Consider the following 25,281-nt stretch of genomic DNA (forward strand, 5'->3'; position numbering starts at 1 on the left):
AGAAAAGTTCTACATGCATAAGACAACAAAATCCAACTTGCTTATTTGTCAGCACTGATAAGTGGTTAATAAGTCTGAAGCCCTAGCAGCTATGGTATTGACATTTTTTGTCATTTCTGATGAAACCCTTCTTTTTTTGTACAGAACACAGTAATGACCCAAATTTACAAAAGAAAATGCCCAAGAAAATGCCCAAAGTTTTCTTTGTATATTTCCTTGCAAGCCTGAGGAAAATCAGGATTTCAAACTGACTTCTCATCCATTAGCATTCTTCTTCTGTTTTACAGGAATTATCTGAAGCATTAACAAGCTGAAGAGGTATCAATAGGAAAAGAAGGCATCTTTATAGAATCACAGAAAATCCTGAGCTGGAAGGGACCCAAAAGATCATGGAAGTCCAACTCCTTCCTTAATAATGTATTATTTCTGAAAGAGCACCTATCTAATGCTGCTTTCCAAAAACAGATGCTGCAGTAAGAACTGACTCATTTTAAAACACCAATTCCTCTGTGACTTAGTGCAGATTAAGGAACATAATGGTGGAAATGCATATCTGTTCTCTCATCTGCCCTCCAGACCCCAGCAACAAAGCAAGCACAGCTGTTAACCAGATGAAAACATGAGCACTGGAGACAATACAAGAATCAAGACACCAACACTATTTCCATGGCACCACAACATTAGATAAGAAATAAAATCCGGAGTATATAATACTGTGTTTTATTTTAAAATGTAGAGTTCTAACATCTAACAAGGAAGAATTAAGTAACTGTTTTCTGTTGGAAAGAAAAGGAGGTTAAAAGGTAGCTGGCCTTTCATATTTCAGTCTTCTACGCAAATTGATTTTGTTGAAACATATGTAAATGAAAAGGTCATCAATTAAAACAAAAATTCAATAAACACAAAATATTTGCCAAATAAATGCCTGTGGTAATCTAATTTCTTGAAAACACTGAACTCAACATTCTGCAAGAGACCCAGATGGCACATTAACATTTCTGATCTCTCATATTAAAAAAAATCAGAGGAAAAAGATACAATCACACTACATACAAATAATTCATAACAATGGATAGGAGGAAGACAAGACTAGGACTATTCAGCATGTTTGACTTTCAAAACCCTTGACTCTGATGCTAATTAAGGAAGAGCTTTAAGAAGAATCCCAATATGTAGAGCTCAAAATGAGACAAAAGAGACTTCAAATAGGAAGTCAGTTTAGAAGATTTCAACAATTTGATTAGTGACTAATATATCCTGAGAGAGAGACAACAGGGAGGGTGGCAGACAGGCATTGGTATCCCTAAACACATCACACATCTCATAAATAATCCAATACCATTAGAATGAATGAGTTTTTTAGTAATGTATAGTAACTTCTTAATTTATCTGTTTTTACAGATACCACTGGACCAAAACAGGGCTGATAACCAAGTATAGCAAAGAAAACCCTTACTATGGCAATTCAAAGAAATTTAAAATGCACTTTTCCCAAACAGAACACAGACTTAAGGAAAAAAATTCTGAAAACCGCCTTTGCCTCACCACCACCCCAGAGGAAATTTCAGGTTTTCTTATAAAAATTATTTCCCTACCTGTTCTACAGTAATCAAACCCTCTGAAGGTTCAGATGTAGTCTGTGAGGGCAAAAGTTTACACAGTGTCCCTAAGAGCAGAGATACTTCCTTCATGCTTCTCCAGCAGCAGACAAGAACCATTTGAGCTGTGACATCACACGCTTGCTTGTCTTTGCCTTAAAAACAAAAACACAACAAATGCAATAGTGTAACTCAAGGTTCTCAGATGCAGGTGTGTAATTTAAACTCCACTTAGCCTGTCTTAAAAAACACAATTAACTATGAAAAAGTTTCTAAAGTTCCCTGCCCAAAAGATAATTTAATCTTGTTGAAACTAATTGCTGGTTCAACAGTTTCTTTACTTTCTTACACTCGGAAAAGGCAGTACTATAAACATTTTACCAGAGAAGAGCTGTTTTAAAGAGTCCCAACTGGTATTTACTCGTAGTCCGAGGCACAGAAGCAGGCACGCCTCCGCAGGCAGGCATTCATTGCCCATCCATTGCCCATCCATGGATCCCGGCCGGCTCCGGGCGCCTCCCGAAGCCAGACGCGTTTGTGACGCGCCGCCGCCACCTGGCGGCCACTGCGGCACCTGCACGCGTTTGTCCCTTCTCGTGAAAAACAAAACATGCGGCCCCACACGTTTCCAACGTACGAAAAGCAACCGGGGAAAGGAAGTTCAAAACTTGCATAAACTATTAAATTTTCAAGTGTATGGATATTCTATACATTTATTCTGGCCCACACTAAAGATGCCAAAGTTTACCATTTCTTTATCGTTGTAAGGTTCAGTTTCATAGCTGCTATTCATTAAAACAGACAAATACTACCTAACATTTTACCACTGGAATCTTTCAAGCTGAAGTTTCTGCTATGTAATTTCATGCAACAAGTTGTATTGCATTAACATAGTCTCCACTAGCCTTGTGTAAACTGGAGAGGAAAATCACAATAACACTTCTCAACAACAAATACATTAACACTGCTTGATAGAAAAGGTGCTCAGGATTACCTGACAGCGCATTTAAGGCAACAGAGTCTAGGCCAATATCAAAATAATTGATTTTCACTTGTGTCTTAAGAGAGATTAATCCCAATCTTCCAGAAGTTAATTATTTTATTGTGGGGGTGTTCACAGGGGTCCCAGGACCAGGGAAGAGATGAGAATCTGGCTCCATATTTCAGAAGACTGGGCTTATTATTTTATGATATATATATTATATTAAAAGTAGATGATATATTAAAACTATACTAAAAGAATAGATGAAAGGATTTCATCAGAAGGCTAGCAAGGAGAGGAACAAGTATGGAATGAATAACAAAAGCTTATGTCTGACCGAGAGTCAGAGACAGCTGGGCTGTGATTGGCCATTAATTAGAAACAACCACATGAGACCAATCACAGATGCACCAGCTGCATTCCACAGCAGCAGATAATCAGTTTATATTTTGCTCCTGAGGCCTCTCAGCTTCTCAGGAGAAAAAAATTCTAAGGAAAGGATTTTTCATAAAACATGTCTGTGACAGTTTCTAAAGCCAAGTCTATGGATAACAAGCTTCTGACAGGCAAGAACTAAAATGTTACACAAGCAAGTAATTTCCAACTGATCATCCACATAAATGACTCCTCTATAAAAAATACCTTGATTTAATTACTTATATAGCCTTGGATTTACCTCTCATTTCCGTGCAAGTATTTTTCATCGGCCTCTGGTCAGCCAGCTTTTCAGATTCTTCTTTGCAGTGTTCTTTCAGGATTTTTGCTTGCATAAAATAATCATTTGTGTCCTGTGGTTGTATCTCGTGCAGAATCATCTGCAGGCGATCTGCACTTTCTGCACATTAAACAAGAGGGATAGTTAAGATAGGACACAAAACTATTTCCATTTCTTTATACTGATGTAATTCATTTTGGGTGCATAAGTACAGAAGAAAGCTATAAGCATTAAAAAAGAAAAACCACAAGGTTCTATGCTGATTAGAATGATCAAGGAAAAAACACTGAATTTACAGCCCCTGTTTTGAAAGAGATGTAACAATGCACTCTACAAATGTTTGTGGGTTTTTTTAGTGAAGAAGTCAAGAAAACTTTATCAGAAATCAAAACAGTGACCAAAAATTATGACATAAAATGAGAAGCTGAAAGGGAGGGGTGCTCAGTCTAGTTCTGAATGACTGCAAGACAAAGAGACCTTCAGAAGCATCATATTAGAAAATAATTGTTTTGGGATTCTGTTTGGTTCTTTACCTGGATCACTGTCCATTGGAATAAGACCCTCTGGTGATGAGCTCTGTACTACTGGTGATACCACAGCAGAGAGGCTGTATGACATCAGAATGAGCCTGGTCACTATTTCCTTCCATTCAGACACCAGGGTCAAGTCACTTAAAGAAAAAAAAGTCAAAATCACAACCAAAACAAAACATGGATTAAAAATATTTTTTTTATTTAAAAGAAAGAACCAAAATTACAAACACTTCTGCAACAATATTTATGAAAACTATGAATAGGGTAGAGATTGAAAAGTCTTTAAGGCTGAGTTTACCACATACAAAGGAAGTATCAAACACTGCAGCAGCCAGCAAGAGTTCTAAAAGCCACAGGTACTGGATTTCCTTATAAATAATACTGCATGATTTTCTCTTCTCCTTAACAGCTCTTCCACTGCACTTAAACATGGAGTTACAGCTTTCCATTTAGCATGTTTTCCTTAAAATATGGAGTTACAACTTATTTAGTGTGTTTTACTTACTTGAAGGGTAATTGCTGCAAAGCCCCATTTATACAGTGCACTCTCCCATACATGGGGAAGGATGCTGCTGCTTGAAGCAGAGACTTCTTGGCTTGGAATATTTCTTCTTCAACTTCCACCAACAAAAGCTTGATAACTAAAATATTTTAAAGCACAAATTTACATTGAACATTCATATACTGATTTTCTAAGAAATAAGTCTGCTTTAAGAAACAGGAATAAAACCTGTGTACACAACAATTCAGTGGAATATAAACAGCAATTTCCTTTATAATACACATCCCTCTTGTCATTAAAATATGTTACCCTTGATTTTCAGTTACCTAAATCCCAGCAATATTTGTTATAGTCAATTTAATCTATCTCTCTGAACCAAATGGCAGCTGTGAAAAGCACAGCCCACATCCTATGCTCAGGGAAAATCCCACAGCTCATGATGAAGTCACAATGAATTACCTACTCCATACTGCAAAGTCAGACTTTGCACCCTTACAGCCACAATAATACAATGATGAGTACAGCAGAATATTAAAGATTGAAAGTTCACAATTATACGTTTGAACTTTGTTTTCCACTAAGCAACCTGACCAATTTAAGGACATGTGTTTATTTTAATTCTGTTTATAGCTTGTGACATCTCAGTGCCAGAATCAGAACAAATTGCAGATCCTAATGAGGAACCATGGATCACCACCAGCAGCAGATGCCCCAGAGCAATGAGACATGAGGTTACCCACACATTTCCTTCACTTATGGCAACCACAACCATGTCTCAAAATTGTTATTTCACTGCATATCAAGAAAGGATTAACAGGCATCTGTAGAGAAGCCAAGAATGGCACAAAAAAGTATCAAAAAACGAGTTCACTGCAAATTACATAAAATATTTTACTACAAATAATGAACTTAAGTATTTTAATTTCACTGAAGATTACTTTAAGTGGAGAAAGCTTGGTGAACAAATTTGGCAAACCTGCCAGATCTAGAGCCCTGTCATCTTTCATCCAGGGACACTAAACCAAAGAAAATGATTCTGTATGTCAACAAAGCTTCATTACTTTGGGTGTGTATTCACAGGACTGCAAATCACACAGAAAAATGGGGCCAGGTGAACAGAGCTCCAAGGGGCAGGGTTGCAAACATCAAGTATTGAAACACAGACTAACTACAGCTGCCTTCCCCCTGGGTGAGTGAGCTCTCAGGGGAAGCAGAGGGCTCTTCCCTGCACTTTATGCACCCAGCTTCACCAGGCTCACTGCCTGGGCCTCCACAGCCCTTTCAAACGTCACTGCTCAAAATAATGACAAAAGCCATCTTATATAATATTCAACAGCCTCAACACCAACAGGACTAGATGGAGATCTTACTAAAGAACATGGCTTCTTAACAGCAAAATACAATATACTTAAAATCCTGTTAGAAATAAGCCTATCTTACTAACCCTCCTACCAAAAGCCTTATTGAAAAGCAGCAAACTTTCAACAAATATAAAAAAACCTTTCGCAAAATCTTACCTGCCAAAGTGTTCTTCTCCACTGTACTCACTGATGTGCTCTCATCCAGCTGGGAGTTATGCTCAAGCCGTTTTCCTAAACAAATGTGCTGCAGTCCTTTGTGATATACTAAAAAGTTCAACAAATATGAAGCAGTGACACAATCATATGGCTTGGTGCTTGTGCTAAGATCAATTGCTGCTTGGAACAGAAGATCTAGATTTTCAGAACCCTGAAAAGAAACCAAATCAGTAATATTGCTCATTAATTGAGCTTCCAGATTGATTTAATTAAGCTTCTTACAACCCTGGAATCTGAGAACCTGCTTTTAATTAAGTTTGCTGGTACATATTTCTTGAGAAACACTTGTTTTGTGCACTGATGACCTTACACTCAAAACATGCATGTGCATGTATTTAGCAAGGATACAATTACATAGACATTGAGGATGGGGACAGCCATTTATAAAGCAGTGTTCAATTACACTGCACCTCACAGGAAATTTCTTTTTTCCAGTTAATGTGTTTTATCTGCTAATGGACATTAAAGAGAAGCACAATTTACTTGGTAGCAGTATTTGTTCATCTGTACTAATGAATTTTAAAATAAGTTTTCATCAAGTTATTACAGACAAATCAGTATCAATTCAAAGGGCAAAATTTGTCAGAAATCAATAAAACCAATCAGACAATGAAACCTGAGATCAATTAGAAAGGAAAGGAAACAGGGAGCTGCATTTCCTAAAAGTACAAGACAAACCAAGTTAAAATGCCCCAATCATTTAGAAAGATAAGTCACAAGTAAGCCAAGGGCTTGCATTAACTATTTTTCTGACAGTTCACAGTCATACCCAAAGAACTTCCCAAACTCCTCCATCCAAAACAAGCCTCCATAGGCAAGGGCAGCAGCTGTGTAAAATTATACAGAACGTGTTAGTGATGAACATTGCTGCAGGCAGCTTGGACTGGCTTCTAAGGCTCAGGATTCCTGCTCTGTACCTAACACAAGCACCTGGTGTACTACAGAACATTCATCTTCCACAAAATTACTCCCTCTAAACTCTTCAAGTTCATACCTGTAAATTCAATGCAACATCACGTAGTTTCATCAGAAGTCTAAATGCCAGAATTTTTACTTCCTCAAAAGTACTGGCAAAACACTGGATCAGAGTCTGGACACGAGCAGAATCCATCTCCTGATCCAGCTGGAAAACTTGTGCCTGGCCTGTTCAAAGAAATTAAAGCCTTAGATAGTTGTGCTGTAACTCTTTCCAGAATAAGCACTCTCCTCACATTCTGCTTTGCTATACTAAAAGAAGCATTAAATTTTAGCCAAATTATTATTTTAATATTATTTCTCTTAATAGGTTTTAAAATTCCATATTTAACATTGTTAGGAATAAAAAAAAGGCTTACCTTATTTAGAAAAATTACTCTTAGTAATACAGAAAATAACTTGTTGCCAAAACCAGAACCCATTTACTCCCTTTAAATTTAGTATTAAAAAAACCTTTATTTAGTCTTGCTTAAAAACTCTTTTCCTGTAAGTATGCAATATTAGAAAATAATTCCTTCCAATAAAGTGGTTGAAAGCTTCAGTGCATTTTGGCACTTGGTGTTTTGAGTTATTTTGTCATAGGAACAATCTCTTAAAATGTAAGCCATTACAATTTCTTCTGGTTTTAATTTAGATATAAATGAGTTGTGAATTCTGGTGATTTGACTTAATGCTGTAAAGAAGGCAGAAATTTTAGGATGTAAACAACTGCACCATAATACAGCACAGAATACAACAGCTGAATTGCCTTTATAGAAATGTCCAATCTACAAAACCCTCAGCTGCTATTATAAACAACCGAGGATAACTTCCTGGTTTTAAAAACAACAGTAACAATATATTACATACTCATAATAATAACATTGTGTTCATTTATCAAGTGGTTTTGAGAAATTATTTAGCAAGATGGCCATTTTATTCCCTCTCAAAAATCAACTTTAATATTAGACAACTAATTTCTTTAAAGAAAAGGTTACAATTTAGGACTGAAACATATTTTTATGTTGACCGCGTGATCCAGAGACAAGATTTAGCAAGATAATCAATACTCCAAAGCTCTAAATACTTATTGAATTAAGATTGCCATAAAATCATGAAGAAAATTTAAAATAACATCAGCACATCATTAACTGGACAATAAAACTGGATTTTATTTAGCATAGCATCAGGAGGATATGCAATATTTTTCAACCAAGAGTTTTTACTCAATTCAGCATTTCAAGCTATCAAGATATATGAGCAGGAAAAAGGAGAGAAGTTACCAAATGATTGACACTTGTCCAGACATTTTCCTCATAATAAAAGAAAAATAAGCCTTCCTAAAAAACAGGCTATGCAGTAAAATCTAAATTTATAGAAGACATGCAACAGGCAATTAGTAGCATTTACTTCAATATTCCTTTTTCCATAAAAACTTACCATCCTCCCTTGAGGTAAAACAAAAGCAATCCAGGAAATGCCATAGAAATAAAGGACTATGAATACCCTTCTACTTTGACAGAAACTGACTAGCTGGCATAAAAGACATTTCTTCAATACCTCCCATTCCTACAGTCTATTAAAGTCTATAAATTAGAAATCTTACCTTTTGGAACAGAAAATATTTCTGCTATTGATTCCAAAATACTCAGTGCACAAAACCTGGTTGGGTGTGATGAACCAGGAAACAATACCTCAAAAAGTCTGGCACATACAGATGACATGAAATCCTGGGGGAAAAAAAATTGCAGGAAAAAAATTAAGACTGTTTACTTGCTGCCCTACAAAGAAAAGCCTAAGTAACTGAACTCAGGACATTCTGCTTTACCCCAAAAATTATGACCTTACAGTTAATTTTGGAAAACAGGAGGCCAACATTCACAGTGCCGACAGTTTCTTGTTTCTTAGAGTACAGTGAAGGCTGGACAATCATTTGGGTTTTTAAATACAACAGTTTCCTTTCCTCAGGCCCACAGAAAGACAGCCATTGTATCTAATCCTGAAAATTAGCTGACCAAGAAAAGCAGAACTCAAGGAACAGATTGGCACAAAGATACTGATGATGTGAGCCCTTAAATAAGATAAAAAGGACAAATACAAAGAAGTCTTCATGCTAAAGCTCTTGTCATTCATTCTCTCACTCACTGATTATTCTGGAGACCTAGAAAAACACTGAAGCTCAACTGATCTCTATTTTAATCCCAATAACACACATCATTTAAAGCATTTAAAGCTCACTACTAAATGGCCAACAGATGACAAGACATTTGCCCAATTTTTTTTTTTTTTTATTGCGGGTACATCTCCAGCTGTTCCTCACTCACTGCTGTTTTAATGCACATCACAGAGCAATCCCTCATTACCTTTATTGGTTTCAAACCAAATCTACCTTAAAGGCACCCTCCAAATATCAATGGGCATTCAGTTCATCAACAACAGCATATTTAGTCAAAATAAACTTGCACAAGAGCATCAGAGTGGACAAGCTCCCCAGTACTGTTTGACTTCATAGGTTTTTTTATTTCTGCACCGAACTATTGCCTAACACAGAGTGCCTAACTTACCCAGTGATAGTCAGGAACAAAGAACTCTCAGAAGTGCTATCCCCACCCTCTATTACCTGCATCTCTAGCAGTCTACTTACTTTGTATTGCTGCAAAGTCCTCAAAGGAGGCATTTTAGTTGACTTCTCAACTAACTCTTGCTTGGTTTTATTTTGCTCCAATTTATAAAGCACTTGAGAACTTTCTTGTATCCTGCAAAATAACTTTTAAAGCAAAAGAAAACATAGGTGAGACAAGAATCATTGACATTGAAATCAGGGAAAGGTAGATTTTCAGCTTATTTTCCAAATCACACTGCTTATAATTTTTAGGAAGTTTGCATACAGCGTAACACAAAACAGATCCTTCTCTCTTCACTCTAAATCCAAGGTTTTGCTTCCCACCTCTCTTGTGACGGATTTCTTCTCTCCTCCCTCTACACCTCCAAAACCTTCTTCCATCTCCCTCCTTAAATTCATGCCAAGCCTTCTCCTCCTGCCTCATTTTCTGTGGAACTGAATTCATCTATAAAAACACTCAATGCAGATAATTTCTACAGCCTCAGTGTCCCTTAGAGTTTGACTCACTTCAGAAGTGCTTCCTCCACCTCTTTTAGTGCCCATAAGTAGTATTTCCTTCCTTATCACACTCCCATCTAGCACAACTTTTCCATCCCATGCTCCTCAGTCTGCACCAGGTAAGAAAGGAAAGAGATGGGACTTCTCGTTTGGCTTTGCCAAACTGACACCCTCATTTTTCTCCCTTCTCAAATTAATTATTTTCTCCTTGCACACTGCCTTCTTTTGCCATAAACATCTTCCAATATGTTCTTTATACATGCATGGTTCCTCATTTTATCCCTATCCTTCTACCATAAGCTACATGTGACCTTGGCAACTTCCACCAAACTGAGAGACTCATTCCCTGCAGACTGTAATGGCACAATCACATCATAGTGAATATTCTTCTACTTTGTTTTCCAGGTCAGGTTTCTGAGGGTGATGAAGTGACTGAACTTGCCTGAGGTGTGACAAGTCCATGGAAGCACAGCTTTAGGCCCCAGCAAAGGCAACAAGGCTCACTGCTGACTCCAGGGCACATTGCTTTGCTATTGGCAAAGTGTGCAGGGGCTGGCAGGTCAAGCAACACCCATCACCACCCATGAAGTCACCCTGCCTCTGCCACTTAATATTTTGTTTAAGCCATCCTTGCCTGTGATGACTTAACACCATTCAGTTGGGTAATACATAAAGCATACTCCTGGCCTTAGAGCTTCTACTCTTTCCAATGAGCAACTCTGTAACATACTCATTATTTCCTTTAAAATGGAGTTATAACTAAAATAAGAGGCATGTTAGACATTGCTCATAGTTTGAAATTACCTTTCTCAGCAGAGAAATGATCTGTTGCCTTACAGAAGGAGACTGGTTGTTCAAGTTGTACAGCATAAAAAATTGAATTAGCTGCATTTCTTCCAGAGACACAATTTCTGTAGTACGATGGGTTTCACAGAGCAAACCTAAAGCGTCAATGCAAACCTGAAAGATATTTAAAAGTTCAGCACAAAAGAGTTACTGACACCTATAATGACACCTTTGCTTTAATACAACACTACCACAGTAATCAGGATCAAAGCAATTATTCTAATTTTTAGGATACATAAATGGCTGTCCTTTACCTGGCTGTGCTGATGAACTAGACCCTGTTTTATACACTCAGTGGATACAAGACCACTGCTCATGATATTTGAAAGTTCCAGATGTCCATGGGCCCTGGCTGTTCTCAAGCAGGCCATTAATGCTCCAAGAGCTCCTCTAGTACTGCAAGAGCCTAAAGAAAATGAAAACCAGTAATAATTACTGTTTGTTGATTAACAGAAGCAATGTACTATTTGCAGTACTCATCAGAAATCCCAATACTTTCAACACATGGACCCACCCCCCTTTATTTCTACTCCATAAATCCCAAAAGATTGTGCTGCTATAGATTAAACTAGTTCTAAATCCCAAAAAATTTCATTACAAATGTGTCATATGACAAAAAGACCTTGTGAGGTCTCAATGCCATTATTTTAGAGTCCACTAAATTACTCCAAAACAAGAGAATCATAAATCTCGTATTCACATATTTACAAGAAAAAAAACCATCTGTTACTGGACACACCTGCTTAAAAAAGAAAAACAGTAGTAGAAAATACATAAACCTAACAAACCCTGGTAAAGAGAACCATAAGGTACCCACAGAAGGATTTTGCTCATGGCACAAAGACACACTTGAAAATTATCATGACTTTCACCTTGAAATACTAATAGCAATAATAAGCAACTGGAATTTTTCTTCCAAATTAATTCTAACAATAATAATAGACCAGAAATCACATTGTTACGATTTTTTTTAATCCAATCATAATTACAAAGTTTATTTTCTTACCCAGATTAGCATCTGCAGAGGCCTGAAGAATTCTTATCATGTAGCTCAGACTGTCAGGGTTACATTTGAGCAATTTTGGTAAATAGTAATCTATTATATACGTAGTTTGGTCATGGTTCCCTTCACACAGTATTACCAGAAGAGGAGAAACCCAGATGTTGTGCCACTGGTCAATCCAGGTGCCCTTCTGAAAACTCAAAGTAAAATGGGCCTTGTGATTTGTAAACATGGTTTCCAGAAGATCACTGGCATAAGGTGCAAGAGATTGATCACTCATCACATCCAGGATCTGCACTGGAATTGTCCTGTCCAACTGCAGTATATTTTCAGTGCCCACACATTCCACCAGAGAGCCAAGAGAAGCATATTTCCCTTTTACATGCCAATCCAAGCTCAGTAAATGCTTTATCAGCCTTGCAAAGAATGGGTCTGATTTTCCATTGGATCCAGCAATGGTGGTTTGGTGTATCTGAAGAAGATGCTTGAAAATCAATTTGGTTTGGTGTCTGATGGCATCCAGAGGGTGGTCCCAGTGTGTATAAATGTATTCCAGCAGCTTCCTAATTATATCAGAGCTCCCATTAAGTTTGAGTTTTAGATCTGGAGAGCCTGAAACAAGGGCAGCCAGTGCTGAATTAGTCCAAATAACAAGAATTCTAGACAAAGATGTTGCCACGCTGGGTTCTTTTAACCTTTTAAAAAGAACAAACACAAAAAAAAAAATCATTATCTTCATTTATCAGTAGTTTTTAAAAATACATTTTCTATTTCAGAATAACTATTCATCACATTCATTTACCTTACATGAAAACAGATTAGGAGACTCAACACATTCATGGAGGAAAAGGAATGAACACAGAAGTAATCAACTGGATGTTGCCAAGTACATGCTTAGTGACCTGATGTGCTATTAAGTGGTTGCAGCTAAACCCCCTAACAATGGGGAAAAGAAACCACACAAGCTCCACAACAATAAAACAAAAAAATTTAGTATGCACCTGCTAACATTTGAGCAGCATTATGATGTTGCATGCTTCTTGAAAATGTAAGGAAAAAAATTCACTGCCATATAAAACCATGAGAACTGAGTATCCTATGTGCAAAAACAAGATCACAAAACTGATCTCCAAGGCACAATCAAAGACTGAACTGAATGCACATTTTAATCTCCAATCCAATCATGCTGGTGGGCCCTTAGATGCAAGCAGCCAGGAAAAAAAAAACAAATAAAACTCATATTACTTCAAGTATTCCATGCACTGGCACACTTTGCTTTCCTCTGAACTTCAGCAGGAGAGCACGTGATGTCCTGAAACTGAAGTTTATCTGTCTACATAAGAACTGATCCTGACACACCTTAACCATAAGGGAATTGATAAATTTATCCCATTCATGTCAGAAAACAAAATTTTAGCATGCAAGAAAAACTGAATCTTAGAACTACACATGCAACATCAATATATTTTTTCAAATTTACAAAGCTTTTATGAATACATTAAAAAGACTGCATTTTTGACAGAACCTATTATCATTACACTGAAAACAGAGATATCCCACCAGGACCACAGGAGTCATGCAAAAATAGAGTTAGAAAACATGAAACAACACAGAACACAAACTTACTCTGAACTCAATGACAGCAAGACTGATGCAATATCTAACAACAGCTTCTCTCCATTTTCACCCATGCTGCCATTTTTCCAATCCAGCATAGCCAGGGCTCCGTGGCAAAGGAAGAGCAGCACCGAGCCCGGGAGTTGTGGCGCGCACAGAACCCCACAGCTCCTCAGGAACCACGCTGGCACACCCGAGTGTTCCACTGTCCCAAGCAGCAAGCCACTGATCTGCAACACCAAAACACACCCATCACAGCACCTCAGCACAGCACATAACCTGCTTTATGCATAGCTTAGAAGATCTGAAGAGACTTGTTGTAAATAGTGTGTTTGTCAAATTCCAAGCCCAAGTCTTACTACTTCATATAGCAAGGAGAGAAGAAAGGATTACATTCCAGCTAAGGACTGAGAGAGGCTGGCAAGTCCTGGTATGTGCATCAGCAAAGCCTCCAGACAACACTGACAGCAAAGGGTAACAACACCATGATACTGCACAGTCTTCAGCCAAGAAACACACTTACCAATGACGGTAATTCCTCAACTGGCTCATACATAGCTCTGGTGAAGAGAACAACAGCCAGTCCTGAGGTAGTCTGAACAGTCTGCAGGAGCATTGCTACACAGCAGAGATACTGTACATTAGAATGCAGCAAACCCTGAGTGCTAGAACTGCAGGGCAAAATTATAAAACATGGCATTGAATTTTGCTAGGCTACTTGTAGTTAGTTGTACCATCACAAATCTGCAGTGCCCACTTGGATAGCAAATATTAATAACTTGATCCTCCAGTGTAATTAGAAATTGCTAATATCTTTAACAGAAGAAAACACAGGACTGCCCACTAAGGCAAGGAGGGGTGTGGCAGAGACTACTGACATGTTAAATTCTACTACATAAAAACATCTGTATGCTTTTAGAAAAGAAAACACTATCAGTTATGGTGTGCCCATGAATAGTTCTGACAGCATATTTCATGGAGGTGTAGATATTTCTGGTAGGCACAGACATTTGGTGACTCGCAAAAGCATTTCTGTTAGTTTTTGAATTATTAATAACAGCATTAATCTTGGTATTTGTCCCTGTAGTGGGACAAGTTAAACTGTACACTCTAAAACTGCCACCTACAACTCATAGCTCACCAAAAAAACAACTACTGCTCTTACTCACATTGATTTCAGTAGTTCAATTTCCATGCAAGCTAAAATAAGTTTTATACCTACAGGTTGCTTACTACAAAGACAACAGGTTAATGAAAATATCAGGGTTTTAATGTTATTAAACTTACCATCCATTAGGAAGTTTGTGCAACTTTTCAGTAAACTACACATACTTTGCCAAACAGAAGATTCACTGTCTTTCCAAAGACTTCCCTGGATATTTGCTTGCAATTTCTGTATAAGCATCATTGAAACTTTAATGGCTATCAGTAAATCGTGCATCAGCTGAGTCTGAACAATACGATTTCCATGATTCTTTCTGTGGAAAAATAAAGAGACAAGTAAGCACACAAAAACCAAATTAAAATCATTCTTCACCATCCCCAGAGAACCACATTCTGCCAACTTTAGATAGGATTAATGGTGAAAACTAATGTATTGCTTGAGTTGATCAATATGTAACTACAGGAAAACAAGGAGCAGACTCAAGGGTAGTTTGTTAAAATGAAGTTAACAAATGAAAATGACAAATTGTGCTACATTTTCTACAGGTTCCTGTGACAAACTTTGATTCATGTTATTCTGCCTGAGTAGAACTGAACTTTACCAGAAACTTTCCAAAAAGGCCAACATAATGCAGTGCTGCTCTTTTCTAATTTTTCAAGTAGTTCCTCCATGTATGAAGGACATTTCTATGATTTGACTTTCTTCTAACATGAAGGCAGAAAGTATCTAATCTTTCAGTGTACAAAGCACTTCATTAAGTGCCCCTCTCCTCTCAGTTCAGAATGAGAGACCACAATGAAGCTGCTTCACTTAATGAAATGCTGGAAAATGTCAAGTATATCAATACTAAATTAAACACTCATGGAACATGAAAGAGTTTTACTCTACCTGAATTTTACATTTACTAATTACACTCTTTAGCCACAATTCAGATAGCAAAACCTTAACTCAAAGGCCTCCCTTAGTAGCAGCTCTAACAGTGTCAGTGCCTTACCTCTATTATATTATCATATTGCCACAAAATAAAAGAATCAATCAGTTTTTATTTAAAATCTGCACCACTGTAAAATAATATTTCTATCTTTCATCAATGTATGGCTACCAAAGTGATATTTTCAACCAAACCAAATTATCTTGCAAGAGTAAAATAAAACCAGATAAAACAGAGCATCAGTTGAATTCACTTGCCTGTTTTCTTCCTGTAAGTCAAGCAGCAACTTCTGCAGAAACTGAAGAACTAGTGAAAATAATTATGGTATAAATTTACTTACAAGAGAAATAGAACAGAAAATTTCCAGCAAAGCCATCACACATACATCTCAAGACATCACACATACCCAGCTACAATGAATTGTTACCCATACAGTGGTGATTCTTGCATTCCACCAACAAATTAAACTGGTATTTCAGTACAGACAAACACAAGCAATGTTAAAACAAAATCTCAAACTGCTTTGCAACAACCTGATACAAAACAAGTTTCCAATCTACTTGGCCTAATCTGTGAGATATTGACTCTACCTACCACAATTGCTCACTGCTACTCAGATTTGTATCAGGGTTGCCCAGTAAAGCAAAACTGACCTCTGGAAATTAAAGGTATGAATCAGTCTTGTCTCTCACAAAAAAGTACCATTTAAGGCTACTAGTTTTTTGAAAGTTAGCCAGGAGGAAATCAGATCTGATAGATCTCCATGCCTGCTTCATGTCACTCTTCTCCACACACAACCCTCCCACAGTAATGTGCAGTGAAGCATATGTTAGTATAAATGTGACTTTACCTTCTTCAAACAGGTTCTTAATACAGGCTCTACCTAGAGGAAAGAAAATACATTTTAAGTGCTGAGTACTAGCCAGCACTATCTATTTTACATAACTGCCAACATCACTATCAGGTGTGGCCCCAGTGCTGAGCAAGTTTAACCAGAGGAACATTTGATGTCACTGCACCTAAGCTGAAGTCCTCCATACAGGAAGCCAGGTTGTCCAGCACTTTTCTGTACAAATACACATCTGTGGTTTTCAGCTCTTCCCGAAGGCAGCACACAAAGCTTTGCACAGCTGGCACCATCACATGTCCAGGAAGACCATTCAGTGAACTGCAACATGAAGAAACAGCACACTTAGCTTGGTTTTCCTGAGGTATTGTAACATTCACTGCACCAAAATCCATGTCAGCTAAAACTCCAATACACAGATGTTACTTCCTGCATGAAAACATCATCTGTTTTAAAATTAACATGCACATTCTCAGTTTGCAGCTAGAAAACCTGTCAGAGGGGTGCACAGCTTGGGGATGGCTGCCACCAAATCCAGGATGGAAGCCCCTGCATCTCAGTGGGACAGGGAATGTTTTCAGACAAAGAAAGGAAGGCAGCTCAGCACCAGATCTTAAAAAATGCTGAGGCTATAAAAAAATTCATTCAAGAAATACAGCAATAATTGTGCAATAAAAAAATATAATTGCAATAAAAATAGGCACAAGAAACCACAATTTAGTTAGGAATCCTCTGAACCATCTTCTATTGACAAAGCTGAGACTTTGTGTATTAAATTTCTATTCTAACATTGTATTTTAAAGTTCAAACTGCTAATTACACACTATGTTGTCTTTCCAATAATGAAATGGGCCAAAACAATGCTTCACTTTGAAGTTATCCAATGATATGTTATTTATAATTACGATTTTTAACTTAGAAAGAAAAACTGTACATATGCATATTTTAAGTATTGCAAATTTTCATTATTAAGTTACAGCAATTTATAGTGAATTACAAATTACTGACTTAGAGATAAGGAAAAAATTAAAAAAATGAAGGCTAACTACTCAATCTTTTACCTCGCCAATACTTTCTTCAAAGGATTCTTTGCACCCAGTGAAAAATATGTCTCCCCCAAAACATCCAAACAAGCTTTAACCATGGGATCACCTGCAGAACTCTGATCCATCTGCTTCAACAGTGGCATAATCTGTAATCAAAAGAACACATGATGAACAAAAAAATCTGGATATATCATTTTCAACAGTGGCAGATTTCCCTCTCATCCAAGCATATGGCACAAAACTGTCTCCCTCTTTACCATTCCCCTTTGAGTTTCAAGTTCAAATAATGTTCTAAGAACACCTCTAAAAAAATCCCCACAAAATAATAAACTTGGTGTCATTTGCCTTCCCCCATTTTCAGTAGGCCCTTGCTAATTAAGTACTAGAACTGCATTTCTACCTGATGCATGTGCAGCTGTTTTTCCTGTGTTTCCAGGGATGTAGAAAACATTAGGAGTTTATTTTAGAGCTGTATTTGCCATTAACAGTGCACAGGACACACTCTGAGTTACCAAAAGCCACATTACCAACAGTGAAACTGTACCTGTTTAATAGACTGGATCTGCTGGATGCCATTCCTCAGCTCTGCACAGTGCAAAAGCAGAGATGCCAGATTTTGCTCTTCAGCCTTTGAAAACCCTACATTTGGAAGAAGAATATCTTTTTATAAAGTAATTACAACAAGCAGTATAAATAACACATCATTTATAAGAAGAAGAAATGACTGCTTGATTCTTAGGTTTTTTCCAGTTCCAGTAAACCTATTGATGCCACAAACCCTTAAGTCTCCTAACACCTTAACACTTTTTTTTTCCCTAACAAATGTAAAATATCAGTTTCACTGGAACACAATAGTAAGGGACCTCTGGGGGTCACCTGGTCCAAGCCCACTGCTTAAATATGTTCACCTGGAGCTGGCTGCCCAGGACCATGGCCAGGCAGCTTTGGAATACCTCCAAGGCTGGAGATTCCCCAACCTCCCTATTGAAGCTGTGCCTATCCTCAGTCACCCTCACATTAATAAAGTGTTTCCCTTCACATTAAAATAGATGTTTAGAGGGAATCTTTAGTGTTTCAGTTTGTGCCCATGCCTTCCTGTCACTATTTAGCACAGAAGAAATGCTGGCTCTGCCTCCCTTATATCCTCCCTTCAGGTATTTTTTACACATTGCTATGATTCCCCTGAGCCTTCTCTTCACCAGGCCAATGAGTCCCAGGCCCTTCAACATCTTAGCCCTTAGCTGGAGTCTCTCCAACAAGTCCATATTATTCTTGTACTGGGAAGCCAAGAACTGGATCAGTAATCCAGGTGGGACCTCACCAGTGCTCCCTCATAGTAACTTTAGCGTATAAATCTTGTATTTCTTCATTTTCAGGGTTTTACAGTAAATATCACTGGAAGCTTCCCTCATCAAACAAAAAGTCCCCACAAAAAAAATACCATTTGAACAGTAGCTTTAAAACAAATTAACTACAGAAGACACAAAGACTGGGAAAGCGACCTCCAGAGAACCCTTCCAACCTCAATCATTCTGTGACTCTTGGAAATTCGGTGTTATCCCACATATTAAGCTAACCCATCAGATATCACTGAATTACAGGCCTGCAAGTAGGATTAAAAATAGACCTTCTACTACCTTCACACTGCTGATAAAACAAAGTAAAGAGTTTTCAAACCAAAGCCACAATGCTCTAAAGGATTTTTTTGACTCTGCCAAGATAAGAAGTCATTGTCATTACACAACAAAAACAAACCACAGACGAGCAAACACACCTAAAACTCACAAAACAAAACCACTAGAAAGAAAACATAACAAGCAAAAAAAACAGATCAATTTCAGTAACTACTCAAAGGCAAGAGAAAGCACACATTAGTTCAGAAAAAAACACCATACTTACTCTGAAGTTTTTCAAGCTGATGGTGATCAAGAAAGAATGCATCCACCTGAATTTCCTTCTTCTTCTTTAAAACCATTTTAGCTGATTTAGAAATGCCTGCTTAAAAAACAAACAAAACAAAAAATCAAAACAAGAGGTCACATGGTTTTAAAAACATAATTACAAACATTTCCTACAATAATGGTCTTTTTATTGTCCTACTGTCTTGAAATGTTTGTTGCATTATCTGTGCCATTTTTCTCAAGGAAATAGCTCTCTTTGATTATAACAACTTTAGCTATTTCCAACATTTCATCCAAATTCACCCAAACTTCACTGTGCAAAATGGAAGCAATAGAAAAGGGGAATTGCTGTACACATGACACTGAGATTTCACTGCACTTGTTACATCGTTTGTGGCATGACCCTGGATCACCGCTTGGAAACATCATACAGAGGCGAGGAATTAATGCCACAAAACTTCCCTTGCTCAGTTTTGCTGTTCAAAACTCATTCAGCTTGTAATAACGTCAAGTAAGAACAATGCAGCAAACCGAACAGCTCTGTTATTATGGATGTTACAAATAGCAAGTTCTTATTTGAGTGGCAATGGAGATTTAATATGTGCTACGGCGTCACCGAAGCGCGTTATCATGGAACAGCTGAGGTCGGAAGGAGCCTTTGGAGCCCATCGGGATCAACCTCCTGCTAAAGCAGGGCCACCTGGAGCCAGCTAGCCGGGCCCATGCCCAGGTGTCTTTCCAATGTTTCCAGGGATGGAAACTCCGCAGGAGCTTCTCTGGCCCAGCTGTGCCAGTGCTCGGCCACCTTCACTCCACACCTGGCGCTTCCGACGGCCTCAGAGACCCGCCGTGTTTCAGTCTGTACCCACGGCCCCTGCCCCGCCACCGAGCACCACGGAATGGAGCCTGGCCGTATCTTGTCCGCGCCTCCTCTGCACACAGCGATGAGCTCTGGGAAGCTCTCCAGATCCCCTCTCCCGCCCCACCTGCGGGCCCATCGCGGCCGCCCCCCGGCGCCTCCGGCCGCTCAGATCAGACAGGAGCCGGCCCGCCCGGCCTCAGAGGTGGCGGCGGCCGGACCCCGCTGCTGCTCCGTGCCCTTCCCGCCCGAACAGCCCCGCGCCCACGGCGGCACCGAGCGCTCCGATGGACCCCGGGCCAGGCCGGGCCACGCCGCCCCCGGCACCCGCCTGGGGCCTCCCTCGGCCCGGCGGCAGCGCGGGCGCGGAGCACGGCGGCGGCGCCTGGGAAAGCGGCTGCACACAGAGCGCCACAGCAGCAGCAGGCAGGAAAAGCACCGAGGGAACGCCGCCCACCCCTTACCCCAGCGGACCCTCACCCGCGGCGCCGCGTCCCTTCCCGGTGCCCGCTCCCCGCCCCACCACGTGCCGGCCGCCGCCAACCGCGGCGCGCCCCGCCCCCGGCCCGGCCCGGCCCCGCCTCACGCCGGGAGCGCTCGGAGCGGCCGGGCAGTCGCTGCTCCCTGCGGTACTGCGCGGCCGGGCTGCAGCGACTGCCGCCTTTCCCTGGCAAATCCTTGTGCTAACTCAAAGATGAACCTGCGTGAGCCTCCGAGTCACAGAATCGATGGTGTTGGAAAATCGCTCTGAGGTCATCGCGTCCAGCCCGTGACCGAACGCCGCCATGTAAACAGACCCACGGCACCGAGCGCCACGTCCGGTCTTTCCTTAAACGCCTCCAGCGACTCCACCACCCCCTGAGCAGCCCATCCCAATGTCTAATCTCCCTTTCTCTGAATAAATTTTTCCTAATGTCCAACCTAAACCTCCCGGTACTGCTTAAGGCTGTGTCCTCTTGTCCTATCTTTAGTTGCCTGGGAGAAGGGGCCGACACTCACCTGGCTACAGCCTCCTTTCAGGCAGTTGTAGAGACTGAAAATGCCATCCTTGAGTCTCCCTTTCCTCCTGGGTAAACAACCTTGTACCCCTCAGCAGCTCCTCCTAGGATGTGTGCTCCAGACCCTTCACCAGTTCCACTGCCCTTCTCTGGACTCACTCCCGAGTCACTAGACTTTGTAAGACACAGCTGTCTTACCTTATTTTAAATGTATTCTCAACTTTGAAAAAAATTGGTGGTGACTTTGATGTATCCCATGATGGCCTTAGCTTGTGTTTCTTGCCATGCAGTCACTCTCCCTCCTCAGGTGCTGAATGTCCTCAGCAGATTTAAAGGGATGCTGTGTCTTTCAGAGCCTCATCTGTCAGGTGCCCTTGCTGCACACAGTGGCTGCTTGGCTTCCCTCCAGAGCCAACTACATTTCAGAGCCAGAGGAAGCAAATGCTATTTTGCATCCAATGCAAATCAAGCTGTTCTAGTCACAAACCCTCTATCTAAGGAGCAGAAAGAGACTTGACTACACACTTCACAAAAATCCAATAAACTTAATTTGAAAAGCATACTCCATTTGTTTCTTCATAACCATACCTCTTGATCCTTTCCAACAGTCCCTAATTTGCCACCACTTCCACATTTTTTAAAATTGTAAAATTATGAACCAAACCCAGCTATTTTTTTTATATAAGCATTTACACATTAGTAAATTTTCAAGTATCTGAAGGGAGCCTACTAGAAAGATGGAGGTAGACTATTTACAAGAGCATCTAGTAAGGGGACAAGGGGAAATGGATTCAAAGTAGAAGAGAATAGGTTTAGATTAGATGTTAGGAAGAAATTCTTCTCTGTGAGGGTGGAAAGGCTCTATAACAGGTTGCCCAGAGAAGCTGTGGATGCCCCATCTATGGAAGTGTTCAAGGAGACGTTGGATGGGGCTCTGATCAACCTGGTCTAGTGGAAGGTGTCTCGCTGCCCATGGCAGGGGGAGTGGAACAAGATGACCTTTAAGGTCCCTTCCTACCCAAACCATTCTATAATTTTATGATTTTTAGCCAGAAAAAATTTTTTTAAGTTTTCAACACCTATGTTCTGTGCCTTTCACAATCCTCCCAGGTCCCAAGAATATAATGTATATATTAAGCCCATCATTTGCAAGTGACAGATTATCAAATGGGGACAGCCTTTCCCAAGTCTGTGAGTTGTATCTAGCAAAGATACAACTTTTTCACTCAGGGAGAAAATGGTTATTGCAAAAGTGACTACTGTAAAAGGGCACCTCAACATAGCAGTCATGCTTCCATAAAGATTTAAGAGCGGCAATGTTTAGGTAAGGAAAAAGTGGAAAATATAACAAAACCCATTCCTTGCCAATTGACTTTCACCCAACAGTAATTTTCTTAACAATCTAAAGCAGGCCATTAGGGTAAGCTCAGGACTTCCAGCAAACTTCTGGATCCCTCTTTAGAACTAAAGGTTCACTGTGCCTTCTGACTTCTGACATGGTAATGGCCAAAGGAATTGAGAAAAGGTTTAACCACATGAAAACATATAAAGAAAGTAATTTGAGTTTTTCACTGTTAGTTCATTGAATTTTCCCTGTTTTGCATTCAGCCATTTCAAGGAAACTGACACAGTTATTTGGCACTACCTGTCCCAGTGACCTACTCTAAATGCTGGATTATCTTCAGCTCAAAGAGAGACTGGATGCTCTTAGGAGATTTAACCTTCCAGACAAATCAGACAATTATCCTCATCCTCACTTAGTGCAAGCAAAGTCTCCAGCTCCTTCAGCCCAGTTCAGTACCTACATATTTTACATTCACTGTGATTCTTTTTCTAAAGACTGGGCAGTTTCAGGAAACCTTTCCAAAGTTCCAGCGTTGTGTATTCCACCTCATTTTCTGTGACACTATTTCCAGTAACTTTCTCCTTTCCAGAAGAGCTTTACTCTCCCCAAGTTTTTCCAGTTAGGAGAAACATCAGTGCCAGGGAGCTGTCAGGTAACACCCAAAGAATCCACATTTCCTAGTGCAAGGAAAGCAAAGAGGCATCTAGAGGAATGAAATGATAACATGCAACACCCACACACGTCAATTGCTCTGTTCTCTAAGAGCACCAAGTTTGCAGTACTCAAAACACCTTACTCAGAACTAGCTCACACACCGGTGCTCACCAGGCAGGGTTTATGAGGCTTAACTACCTTAGAAAGGTAACTCACACTGTTTTCATAATATCTGATCTGCTGGTAAGGAGCAACAGACCTCTGAATCACCGATGCTGTGGCGGTACTGTGCTCTGCTGTGTGCCACAAATCTTGCAATAGACCAAAAAAGCCTTGTAGCATTAAACATTGCTAGGTAGAGAATAAAAATCAAGCAAGAGAACATCACTGTGTTTCTGCATAAATACACCTACACCTCAAACACTGCATGCAGAACATGGTAGGACTGCCACAGGTGTGAGGTAGGATATGAGGGATGGCCAAAGGTAGTGCGGGGCATCTTACTGTGAAACCCTTAAAGTAAATTAGTAACTTCACTCTGAAAGAGAAAATGGAATATGACAGAAATTTCTAAGAACATTTTTCATTGTCTCTGCGAAAATGTAGGGGCCTCAAATGAAACAAGGAGGTGACGCCTAAAACCAAATGAATCATTTAAACCACGGAGATCACCATCTTAGGACATTTTGGATCTTGATAATTATGTTTATTCAAAAGCATCTGGACTGAATCACAAGAGAAAAAATAAAAAACAAAACAAAAAAAAAAAAAAAAAAAAAAAAAAAAAAAAAAACACCAAGAAAAGTTTCAAATGACAAAACTTCTGGCTCACAAAGTCCCTGAACCTCTAGTGACTGGGACAGGATTCTGCAGTAATGACACTTCCCTGGGCACTGTCTGAGGTCAGCAATCAAGTGAGTGGGCACCGGACTGGCTGACCAGGTACAGCCATTTTCACTGGAATGTCTCAATATATTTCTGCAAATCGGCAGAAGGCTTTTTTCCTAAGCACTGGGCTTATGCTCACAAACTTTACACTTTTGATAAATCAACATCCACCAGTGAAAAATTCTCCTCAAAAGAAATAATCTAACCCACATGCAGAAACTTTAATGTTTAAGCTGTACATTCTAGCTCTCTTGAGCTATGCCTGTCCCAGTAAGTAGAATATTTTATAATTTATGTTTCTTTCAAATGGACATGATTATATGATCATTTGAAAACTCTCAGAAACTGATTATTTAGAGCAATATAGAATTTTGCCACTCTGTGGCGCCAGATAATTAAAAAGAGGCTGAGCTTTTAAAGGGAAGACATGGATCTTCTCATAAATGGTAGTTTTCCTAAGTTAAAAAAGCCCTTATTAGTAAGTGAAGTAACTCCAGATTCTTCCATCCAAAGGCACCAAAGCACTAGAGGTTATTTAGATAAAATGCCACTTTTCTGTCACTGAAAGACAAGTCATTGCCTTGAAAAAGCAACACTTTAAGTCATCTCGTAATAATAGTAATTGAACAGGAATGATCTTTCTCCCTTCCTCTCCTCCACTTAAATGATATCTTAAAAGTTTTCTGTCAAGAAAGATACTTTTAAATTAATTTGACTGTTGCCTGAAAATGATCAATCTATTTATATCACAGTTTTGTAATTGCAACTAGTGTAAAAAATGGGAACCTTTTTCTCTATTGCAAATCTCAAATATATATGTCACCTTTTCAAAGAATCCACACAAAAATGAACTTACAGAAGATGCTGTATGATCTAAGATTTATGAATCACAAGATGTTTCCTGGCATATGTGTCCAACTGTAGACACACAAACCAATCTGAAATACGTAAACCTAAATGGTTTCAATATTTATCTATGTGAGAAAAGACCAGAAAAAGCTCTTTTTGTCATGAAGTGGTAAGGTCCTGGTCCAGCACGTCAGAATGACATTCTACATAAGCAGAAAAGTCTCATAAACCCAAAATTTTACATTCTAGTTGCAGATTTGATGACAACTTGATCGTCTCTGGAATGAAGCTGGTGGCATTTTTTGGATTGGCTTTCACACCCTAGAGTAGATGTTTTGCAATACAATGTT

General features: G+C 39.3%; 1 protein-coding gene across 3 annotated transcripts in view; it reads right to left on the reverse strand.

Moving 5' to 3' along the window:
• Window positions 1–20,705, reverse strand: part of THADA (THADA armadillo repeat containing) — a 152,378-nt gene extending 131,673 nt beyond the window's left edge. For 2 of the 3 annotated variants that reach the window (XM_058020032.1, XM_058020034.1), the window contains exons 1-21: window positions 20,678–20,705; window positions 19,337–19,432; window positions 17,982–18,076; window positions 17,453–17,583; window positions 16,564–16,712; window positions 16,395–16,427; window positions 15,798–15,850; window positions 14,736–14,922; window positions 13,972–14,066; window positions 13,458–13,678; window positions 11,835–12,526; window positions 11,083–11,234; window positions 10,787–10,942; window positions 9,506–9,628; window positions 8,468–8,591; window positions 6,902–7,050; window positions 5,848–6,058; window positions 4,334–4,469; window positions 3,829–3,965; window positions 3,257–3,415; window positions 1,596–1,753 (exon numbers count right to left, since the gene is read on the reverse strand). In XM_058020032.1, coding sequence (XP_057876015.1) covers window positions 1,596–1,753; window positions 3,257–3,415; window positions 3,829–3,965; window positions 4,334–4,469; window positions 5,848–6,058; window positions 6,902–7,050; window positions 8,468–8,591; window positions 9,506–9,628; window positions 10,787–10,942; window positions 11,083–11,234; window positions 11,835–12,526; window positions 13,458–13,678; window positions 13,972–14,066; window positions 14,736–14,922; window positions 15,798–15,850; window positions 16,395–16,427; window positions 16,564–16,712; window positions 17,453–17,583; window positions 17,982–18,076; window positions 19,337–19,412 — 3,237 coding nt within the window. In that variant the 5' untranslated portion in view covers window positions 19,413–19,432; window positions 20,678–20,705. Of the gene's footprint in view, window positions 1–1,595; window positions 1,754–3,256; window positions 3,416–3,828; window positions 3,966–4,333; window positions 4,470–5,847; window positions 6,059–6,901; window positions 7,051–8,467; window positions 8,592–9,505; window positions 9,629–10,786; window positions 10,943–11,082; window positions 11,235–11,834; window positions 12,527–13,457; window positions 13,679–13,971; window positions 14,067–14,735; window positions 14,927–15,797; window positions 15,851–16,394; window positions 16,428–16,563; window positions 16,713–17,452; window positions 17,584–17,981; window positions 18,077–19,336; window positions 19,433–20,677 lie in introns of all 3 variants that reach the window. The other variant, XM_058020033.1, reaches the window with a different exon arrangement.
• Between the last annotated feature and the right edge of the window lie 4,576 nt (window positions 20,706–25,281).

The sequence above is a fragment of the Melospiza georgiana genome, chromosome 3, assembly GCF_028018845.1.
Source record: "Melospiza georgiana isolate bMelGeo1 chromosome 3, bMelGeo1.pri, whole genome shotgun sequence".
Classification (NCBI taxonomy): Eukaryota; Metazoa; Chordata; class Aves; order Passeriformes; family Passerellidae; genus Melospiza; species Melospiza georgiana.